The 10,699-nt window shown below is 39.4% G+C and overlaps 1 protein-coding gene across 1 annotated transcript in view; it reads right to left on the bottom strand.

Annotated features, from left to right (window-relative positions):
* Positions 1-1,240: 1,240 nt before the first annotated feature.
* Positions 1,241-10,699, bottom strand: part of slco3a1a (solute carrier organic anion transporter family member 3A1a) — a 30,480-nt gene continuing 21,021 nt past the window's right edge. Inside the window, exons 3-10 of the mRNA XM_063907706.1 lie at positions 7,707-7,805; positions 7,344-7,616; positions 6,652-6,816; positions 6,363-6,561; positions 4,249-4,417; positions 3,583-3,755; positions 3,409-3,473; positions 1,241-3,042 (exon numbers count right to left, since the gene is read on the bottom strand). Of these exons, the coding sequence (XP_063763776.1) occupies positions 2,690-3,042; positions 3,409-3,473; positions 3,583-3,755; positions 4,249-4,417; positions 6,363-6,561; positions 6,652-6,816; positions 7,344-7,616; positions 7,707-7,805 (1,496 nt within the window). The 3' untranslated portion in view covers positions 1,241-2,689. The remainder of the gene's footprint in view (positions 3,043-3,408; positions 3,474-3,582; positions 3,756-4,248; positions 4,418-6,362; positions 6,562-6,651; positions 6,817-7,343; positions 7,617-7,706; positions 7,806-10,699) is intronic.

The following is a 10,699-nucleotide window of genomic DNA, read 5'->3' as shown; positions in this document are numbered from 1 at the left end:
CCAGCAGACTGTTTTGTTGTATTTGATAATGTTAGGATCTGACTTTTTGGCACTAAAAGAAAAGCTTCATTTTTGGCTCAGTTTTCAGAGCTGCTGAGGGACTTCACTGTGGTAATTTTTAATCATTTAAACATTTCAAGTGCAAGCTTCTTTTATCAGTCTTCACAGCAAATATTCACAGCACATACAATGTGCACTGTGTAAGAGCAACATCGCTACACACAATAAACCAACACCCCCCCCCCCCCAAACTCTGCAGCTGTGACAGACAGAGGTCAGCCTCTAATGGGCGGTGTGCAGGTGTGACAGGTTATTTATTGAAACGTAGAGGGCGGCCTTTTGAAACCCTTTGGAAGTCTGGTTGTTGGCTACAAAGAAATGTTATCTTTTATATCTCTCACAAAAATGCAGTCAACATTTTGATGAAACAGTATTTGTTTGCTTCTTTGCTCAACGGCAGTCTCATGCTCATGTTTCCATAAAAAGTTCAGATTCACATCAGTCCAATTATTGGATCTGTGAGTTATTGCAAAAAATGATTTTCAATCACTGTTGGTAAATAAAGCACTGAAAATGCGATTGAATTACTTAAGGTAGTTTTACATATTTCTTTCTTTCTTTTACCTATTGTCCCAATACCCTACAAATTCACTTTTTAGGCTGCTTCCTCTTTTGTCCTTCCCTCAGCAGTGTTTGCAAAATTGGTGCTATAGTAATAAATGCACTCTTGTATACTTTAGAGGCTCATGAAAGTCCTGCAGCTTTTTAGAGACAATTAAAATATGAATAGCAGATTGTAGATGACAGGCATCTTTGTTTAGTTAAGAATTTGTATAGTTAGATATTTAAAAATTGAGCTATTTTTTTTACAGCCTCTCAAAGTGTCAATGGCTCCCTGATGAATAGTGACTGAATGATTAAAGATAATAGCTGAAATACAGGCTGTAAATCTGCTGTGCAAATAAAAATGTCATAAGTCTGTGTGCTTATGTGGTCCATTAATGTTTTGGGTCAATACTTCACATCTTACTGAGTTATCACTCTATTGGGGAAATATGAGCCGTGAATTTTGTTCTTCCATGTCCATGTCCCTTTTTAATAGATTCGCCCCCACCCATCTTGTTTAGCTAAAGTGCATTTTTGTTTGTCAGTGTGTAGTGTGAAGGTTGGGTACGATAGAATAAAACCAAACCAAACACTTTACAGAGCAACTCTTTAATTATTCTCGTAGAAAGAATGAAAAAGTCAAATTTTCATTTATTTTCTGAAAAATAATTTATTTCCAGAGTAAAATAAACAATATGTTGCCATACAAAAAGTGTAAGAAAAGGGACAAAGTCAAAACTGTAATTGCAGGGAAATCAGTAAAGAAACAAGTCGTACAGTGTGTGCCGCGGTGCCTTAAAGACTTCAAATTCATGTCCAGGAATATATTCAGTGTGTTCTATGCTTGCAGAGTTGTTTGCTTTATTTGACCAAGGCACACACAAACTCCTGAACATTTCTATTTTATTCCATTCATAACAGGCTGTTTTATATACCCAATAATGCACCATACATCTTCCCATTTCTATGAATTGTCCCAAATCTAATGTGACATCACACAAACGCATCTCAGACAATTAGATCATATATAATTTATACTGTCCTTTCAAATACAACCTAATAAAACATCCTGGGCTTAATGACACCGATATATATTACTTCTTATCTGTTTTTACCAAACATAGAAATATTACTCTTGATCTTTGTAATTGCTTCCACTAGGTGAAAGTCAAAAGAAAATATAATTAACATTCTGATGAATCCCTTATTAAGACGCGTTAGGCTGAATAAAGTCTGCAAATGTAAATACAAATGTGGATATGGAACAAACTGCTATAATGAAAAACAAACCTGCAGTCTGACACAAAGCTAGTAATAAACATCGATGTATCAGATATGAATTGCACCTATGAGACATGACTTCACAGCCTAGTCTAAACAGTATCAAAAACAGTGCCTGTGATCCAGCAAGATATAACTGAACAGTGCATGATGACATGAAAACACTACCTTGTTTTAAGTTATTAGACTTAATATTCTGACAGTTAACACATCTAATAGGCATAACCATCTGGGTGTTTCTGTTCTCTTTTTAGAAGAAACTTTCCTGCATTGAAACAAAATGCATTAACTAATGAACTATTAGTTTGTAAACACTTGGCAACTTTTTAAATATGAATAACTGAAGATCACCCAAACTTTTAGCATAACAATCTCATTTTTGAGAGAGTGACAGACAGAACACACAGTGCACTGACTGAAAGGAAACTGTCATTTTCCACACTGCTCACTGGAGTCATGACAGACCTAAAACGAAATGGCAACTAGTTGTAATAGCTTCAAGTCGGCTCACTAATAATCAACTAGGACTGAGCCAGACAGTTCTGTAGTCGTCTTCTACCATCGAGTCAACACAGGAATTCACCGGCAACACTGGACAACACCTCGCCGATATGTAAACAACTAAAATGGACCCCTTGAAAGTTTGGTGGAGGTCAGTGAAGGGCAATGTCTTCTTAGACTTTAACGGGCCGTTAAATAGATTGCCTTTTATCAAAAAACGTTATCCTTTCAAGAAAAGAAGAAAAAAATATTCCTATGAGAGAATATGAATGTCCATATTATCTGTTTCTTGCATAACAAACTATAAAACTGACTCCATATTTTCACAAACCTCGTGGTCCTCCAGGTTATATATAAACTTTGTCCTGTCGACTAGTTTGGGGCCCTCTGTGAGAGAGGGGTAAAACTCGGTCGCCGTCATGTAGCCCTCATTGCTCTTGATGTACTTCTTGTAGTTCCTGCGCAAGCAATACCATGTGGTGGCATAGAGTAGGAAGGCGATGCCCTTGAGGATGATGGCGAGGCTCACGTACAGATGCCTGTAAGCTACGTTGTCGTACAGCAGGCAAGCTCCTCTATCCCCGCAGTCTGAGCTCCAGAAAAGGCAAGTTGAGTCGATCCCCGCACCAAAGATCAGAGGAGGGGGGATGAATCCTGTAAAACAAAAACACTGACTGAGCCCACAAACTCTTTCTGTTCCTCAAAAGAAACGTGTGTAGAAAATGTGTTCCTCAACACAAAGAATAAAAAGAATCCTCATTTATGATCTGTAAGAGTAGACATGCATGCTTCTAGATAACCTGTTTTGAGCTTTCTTATTTACACTCCCTACACGTCCTGAATGTGCGTTTCTTTCCCAATGTAGTTAACTGTACTGCTGTACAGATGATCTGATTTGTCTCCATGTGGAAAAACAAACAAAGCCTCTCAGGTTGATCGAGGCATGTATTTGTGTGAGTGACTGTGGTAAATGTTAGTATTGAGACAGAAACAAAGAATCAGAAATCAATGATCTCTTACCGAGGAGTCGTAACAGAAGAAACAACACTCCCAGAGCGTACGACTTCAGCTCAGGGCTCACAGTCCTTCACGAGAAAATGATAATTTTTTTAAGCTTATTGATTTTGTGCAAGAACATACCGATTCACAAACACTTCACACACACTCACACTCGTACATATAAATCATACATACCTGATGAGAATAATAACAGAAGGTGTCTGGGCCATGGCTCCGACCAGGCTGCAGGCGCAGATCACACACAGGAAGATGAGGAAAGCTTCTTGGCAGCCCGGCATCGGACATTTCCCTGGGGTCGCTGTGGCTAATTCACTCTCAGAGGACACACATGCACATCCCGTCAGGTTCTGTTGAGAGAAAAGGTGAGAGGCTTCATCCAGGAACCACTTTAAAAATAACAGATTAAATTTCATGGAAGACGTGTTATAACTGTAACTCACACTACTCTCACATTTGGATGAACGCCTGGTATCAAAACATGTGATCTGTACTTGATATACTTGCGGTTTAAAAAAAGTACTGCTAAAGCAGTGATAGTGTTATTTCATGCCTCTGAGCTGAGAGAAATTCTTTCTGCATGTGATTTGAATATAAAAGTCACTAATCTGCAGTCAGCATCTGATCTGAGAACAACCACAGCACCACTTAAATGCCCGGCATGTTATAGCTGACGACAGGGCTGTGAAATACTGGGACCTTTTTTCTAAAGTATGTAGGGCATTCTAAGAACTTCAATGAAAAGTTAGCATTATCTGAAATGTATTTATTGGAGATCCAGCGGCACAGTCAGAAAATGTATGTTAGTAATTGCTGCGACAAAACAAAGAGAGGGGTAAAGACCTGAGAGATGTTGGACCCGATGCGAGTGCTCCCTTTCCGGGTGCAGCCGGCAAAGCAGGCGGATAGGTAGGTGACACCGTTGGAGCCGCACACAGGGCTGATGGAGGAGGTGAAGCAGTTGCACTGACTGATGCACTGAGCTTCTGGTTTCTCGCCCACCCGCAGCGTCCTGGACAGAGAGAAAGAGGGAAACCTGAGCAACAGAAGCACTCAGTGACTCTATGGCTCACTTTTAACATCTCCATGGAAACTGCACTGCACAGATAACCTGCTCGGAGAAAGCTGGGCACAGGGTACCAGATATAAAAGTAGCAAAGCCATTAAGTCAGATTTACCACAAGACCACCATACGGACAAAAATACTCCTGAAACTAACAAGAATTAAAGACAACTGAACCACTTAGTATCAATCTGCTTTTTCAACATCAGAATCAGTCATGTATGGTTTTACAGGGCATCTGTTTAAAGAAATGAATCTTGGATTGGATCTTAACTCCTGGACAAAATCTTCCTAAAAAATCTATACTATTCAACATGGGTGCACGAAGACCTCCAATTAACTAAATAGAAAAGAGACATTTGATACATTTTTTAAAGCTTAAACATAAAGTAAACTCTACAACAGAATGTGATTAGGTTGCAGTGTTAAACGCTATGTCAAACACGTCTTTTTGTTGTGTTGCAGAGATATCTACAGAAGTAAAACATTCACATCTGTAACCCACAAAACAAACACACACTCTTTCACTAATGCACACTGTTACAATTGATTGTACTGACATTCACAATCAGTCTCTAAAAATCCCTGCTTAGCATTTAAATTGAATTAATTGGGTTCAAACGTGTTTAGTAAAATACCTTTATGTTAAAACGTTATTATGATGTATTTCCTGTTGTTGTGGCCTAAGAGCGGGTTCATAACATTCATCATTCTAAAAGTGAATGAAATGTCCTGTTACTTAAAAATGAGCGCTACAACTCTTTCATTGGACCGGTGACTGATTCAGTGAAGTCTGTCGCATCTGTATTCAGTGTGAGCAGCAAAGAGGAGCACGAGGCCACTTTCTGAATAGAAAACCTTTTTTATAGACTCCATGAGATGACACAGAGTTGTTAATAATAAAAAAGTATTCCCACAGTGCCCCAGTGACTGGCAGTGATAAGATTTTTTTTATTTGCACATTTAGACCCTCCAATAAAGTCCTCCAACCTTGGCAGCAGTGTTACCTTTCAGTGCTGTAATGTTGTTTACGGCTCATGTTTATTTATTAGAATATAATATATTTATGATACGACACAAATGGACAAACTATGGTATAAAAAAGCACTGAAGCTTCCAAGAGTATATAATAATATACACATTATCTAGAGTTAACGGTTTTAATCTATAGTCTAGCTTTCTCTGCTGAATCTAAATACCTATGTTGGTTTTTTAATTTAACTCTATTTTAATTTACTCCTGGTGATTTCCTGTTTAATCCCATTTTACATACAATATCATTATTGATCTGCTGAACAAGATTGTGGCTTTTGAGCAATAAAAAGCTAAGGTGTCAGGCTATGTCTTGAATATTGGCGAAACAGAGCCCGTTGTTAGACCAGTTTTCCAGGAAGTTAAACCTTTTGAAATCAGATGTATTTACAGACAGCCTGACCTGTTTCAGCCCAAAGGTGTCATGAAGTCACTTTAACCCTTTATATCAGACGAATTATCCTCTAATTCAGTGGTATCTATACATTATTTGGCTTTTAATCCCCTTGAAACCCAAAAATGTCATGATGAATTATTTTTCCCTAATTGTATTTGAATATATTTTTAGATTTCTAATTACATAAGTAAATCAGTAAATTAGAAGAAATAAAAAAAACAAAAAACAGCAGTGGGCTTTTTAGTGTCCTGAAATAATAAGATAATGCAGAACATTTTTAAGAGAATCAGTGGGGGGATTAAGAAAGGCTAGAACCTTAGTAAAGTAGTAGTTTAGTTTAGGAAAGTCTGTCTTTTTATAAAAATACTTAGTTCTTTTCCACTTTCCTCATCTCATAATCCCTCAGAATTATCTCAGTTCTGCCTGTTCCATTATTCAACCATTAATACAAAGCTTCTCTCTTACTCATTGACATATGGGACGGTCACTCCTGCGACGGGACCGGTGTCGCAGCCGAGGAACAGGATGCAGACGTAGCAGGCGGTGGAAATCAGGTTGACCAGCATGGCCATGCGGATGGCTCCCAGTGCTGACAGGTTCAGCTTCTTCACCAGCAGACCGCCCATGAAGATCCCCAGGCATGCACAAGGAATCGCTGTCATACCTTTGACATAAAAGTTGAAAAACCCTGTTTATCATACTGATAAACTGTATATAGTGTGCGTGCTTGTGCATGTTTGCTGTAAATACAGACCTAACAGCTGGTTCGCAGAGGTTGTGGTGAGGTTGAACTGCTGCTCGAGATATTTCCCCAGAAAAGCTGCAAAGCCAGCCACGACCGCGATCTCCATACAGGCCGCCAGGATGATGCAGGTGAACACCGGGTTGGACAGGAGGTGCTTGGTCACCTTAGGGATTACTATTTGTAAAGAAATAAGGAAAGATGATCATTAATATCTGAGCATGTTGGTTAGCAGGACAGACAGGACTCTCTTATTGTCTGTTTTGGCTTCCTCTGATCTCATTTGATTGAATGTGTTGTAGCAATTAAACAACATAACATTAACGTATCATGAGTCAATTACAGTAAATATATCATATAATCATAAAATAAACCAATTATTTGGTGGATACTAAATGGTTAAAATGCAGGCATTAAAGGTTTTATACGATTTACTTTGACTTTTTTTTAAGTACTTTTACTCAGATGTCTTAAGTTTTTGTTGTTGAATATTTTTGTGAGCTGAATACTTATAACTAAACACTGTTTAAGTTGTATCCATTTTAGAACATTTTCCGCTGTAACTAACTGTTTAATATGTGACTCCTATTTACATGACAAATATAAAAACGTAATTAATCAATAGAATGGATACATTTCAAAAGACTGTGTATTTTTTCTTGCATCTCAACACTGCAGTGCCACTTTGGAGGGTGCACACTCACCCCTGAGTTGCTGACAGCAGGTGGGGCTGTTGGCAGGCTCGTGGTTGCATACAACACCATTGCTTGGCTTTGGAGTCTCATAGTCTGCACTCAGAGAGGGAGGCAGCATAACCTGCTCACTGTCTGCCCCCTCCTCTCTCTCCTTGATCGGCAGAGACTGAGGGAAACCAAACATGAAGAGAGCCGAGATAAAGAGTAAGGCACCACACAGGAGGAAGCCGGCCCACCAGGCCCCGATCCACCGCGGGTCCTCTGGAGTGATGCCCAGCTTATCTGTGGAGAGGCACAGCAGAGGTCAATACATCACAGAGCGAGAGACAGAAGCGGGGAAATAATTCAACACTGGAGAAATATTGAACTCACCGGTGTTGATGAAGATAGCATCCACGTAGAACTTAGTGCAGAGGGAGCCGAGGATAAAGCCACAGGCAGGCCCGAACACGAGAGTAGAAAAGAGGATTCCTGCATAGAAACAAATATCTAGTTAACTGCGTTGTTTGGTTTCATTTAACTCACCCCGCGCTTTCACAAATATGTTTATAGTGATACAAAACAAGCCCAAAAACAGAGGCGGCAAGTTTTATTAGAATAGCTGTGAATAATATACTCTGGGTACTCAGTAGTCATATATGTAGTCACAATATGGTCTTTGTAACACAGTTATTGCGTTCTGGGTAAGCTATAAAACACCTTTACTACTCTAACAAGTTCTTATGTTCTCAATGGCAATAAATGTTGGGAGATTAGTGAACTAGATATTCCAACCTCATATAGTTTATTACAGATGAACTGTAACGCTTTTGTTTATTATTGCTGTTTATTGCGCTTATTGTTGAGACAAAGAGAATAATGTTCTGCTCTGATTGGAAAATAAAGTGCAAATGTTGGCATACAGTGACAAGAGAATTTGGGAATGATGATAAAAAGTGAACATTTTACTTTACATGCAGCATTGAGACACATCAAGAAATGCTAATCATCCATTACCTAATAAAATGTCAAAAAGTCTTTCAACGGTTTTCTTTGTCAAAAGCAAAAACATTGAAAGATATTTAATTTAAAATGATATAAAATACAAAAAATATGAATAATTGAGAGGCCAGAACCAGAGAATATTGTCAATTTCAGCTCTACTTTCATGTGGCCTTTCCAGCAGTTACAGTATGAAGCAAGACAGCAAACAGTAAAACATTTTGGCTGTCATGACAGATCAAATCATCCAGTTAAAAACCACACGGCAAGTACAGCAGCGGCAAGTGTACTCTTTATAATCAGATGGCCCATCCTTCTCAGGGAAACGCAATGAACAAAGAGACACACTGTGAGGACGACACCTGACAACAGAAACAGTTTGTTTTGTCCTAATCTGTTCTGACGGCCAGCTTGAAGTGAAATGTGGAGCTATATCCAAAATCCTCATTAGCGCACTGTCAGCGGAGTGAGAGCCTGGCGCTGTGACTCAGACTGCAGGCCAATAATGAAGACTCAAAGCTCTATTTGGGAGACAAATTTCTCCATGATGTTATATCCTGTGATCTGATGTATTATTAGACTCTTGGACTGTATCTGGCACACACGGACAAACCAAAACCTGCTCTAAGTTTGGTTTCCACAAAAACAGGCGATGATAACTACAAATAGCATCGAGACAAGACACCGTCATCTCTGCGGCTCCACTTCCTCCTCCGGTCCAGCAGCATTTCACTCCCCCCCCTTTTACTGGCTGCAAGTTGGCCTGTAGTTTGCTGCTATCAGCATGCAGCCTCCAGTAAGATGTTGTTTGGATGCCAGGAGCAGCCACTTAATGAACAAGCGTGGAAACTGTGACTAAGCTCTGTACGTCTGTGCTAGTCTGTTTCCCATGTTGACCACCCACATAAAGTAGGAAGGGAGTCAACACATTCACATAATTGTAAACTCATTCACATCATAGTTTATTCTTCACATAAAGGAAATGGCTCACAGACTTGTTAGGTGCGGCTACAATGTGGTATAAACAGCTTCATGTATGCAAGGCGACGAGTGAAACAAAAGAAAAAGGGGCTTTCATGTTGGAGTAGTAACATGCTTACATGCACACAGCCGAAACATCTCTGTGGTCAGACAGTCAGACAAGCATGAAAATGAACAGAGTATAGATGTGTGTCCATGAGGTGCCAGAGCATGAGAGGCATTTACCTCTTGCTTCTGAAACCTCTGAGGCATTATAAAATGAAAAAAAAGTTCCTCTGCTGACGGTGTGGATGCAAGACTAAAATCAAAGTTTGAAAATGAAATCACAAACAATACCATTTAACCTCATCTATATACAGAGAGGAAGAGGGATTCAAACACAGGAACAAGCTTTAGAATTTCATCAGTCTTTCTTTAGCATACTAACGAAACTGAGCAGTTTAAAAGCACTTTCACAACAGAGGGCTGCAGTCGCTATGTGACATGCGAGTTTGCCTGTGGTGCTGCAAACGAGGCATGTACACTCTCTGTTTCCTTAGAAACTGAATGTTGTTTTCCCATAGCAACAAAATCACCATTGCTTTGCCAACAGCAAAGAGGAAGAGGAAATTGTGTTGGTGAAATCACCTTGCAAGAAATGACTGCTCAGTTAGACCACAAGTCAACCGACCACAGAGACGATAAATGTTTCCCCAGAGATCCGTGCCTACCCCTTGTTGCTTTAAGAGCGCTGTCTCCTTGATGATAACATTGTGACACAGTGTGAGCCTCACATGTGGAAGAGATCACTAATCTATGAGGGACCGTGCCTTCTTATCAAACTGCAGCTTCTGCATGAGAAATAGGGCCAACGCTATTTGGAAGTTGGTGATAATCTTCACATGAAAGATTAGGATATTTTTGATTTTTTTTCTTCTTCTTAAGGTCAAAGCAAACAGAGGAAAAGCATGCAGCAAGTTGAGTCTCCCACAATAGGATTAAGCTGGCATGAGCCTGAACTGGAACTCTTAGTCACAACATAGGCAAAGTCCGACGTTGCTTCACTTCTTCAGCATTTTTCTCCCCAAGAACCAGAGCCTAATCTACTTATTGCGAGGTGCTCCAAATAAAAAGCATTCTGTTTACCTCTTATGGAGCTGCTATGCGGACACATGTTAGTTAATTCTGTATTACAATCTCCAGTGTGGCTTAATGGAATTATTTTGGGACTCAATTGATGCTGCTGCTCTTGCTGAGAGAGGTATTAATCTACTATCAGCAAAAAAATTGAATAAATAACAATATTTCACAACTGTAAAACTATTCTTTTAAGTTCTGCTGTGCACGAAAAACAAAGCAGAGCAAAGAACATACATTTAATGATCACAATTGTACTATATAAGACCTGGGCACACACTGACAAG

The sequence above is a fragment of the Eleginops maclovinus genome, chromosome 2 (assembly GCF_036324505.1).
Source record: "Eleginops maclovinus isolate JMC-PN-2008 ecotype Puerto Natales chromosome 2, JC_Emac_rtc_rv5, whole genome shotgun sequence".
Lineage (NCBI taxonomy): Eukaryota > Metazoa > Chordata > Actinopteri > Perciformes > Eleginopidae > Eleginops > Eleginops maclovinus.
This window is presented reverse-complemented; position numbering and strand designations above follow the sequence as displayed.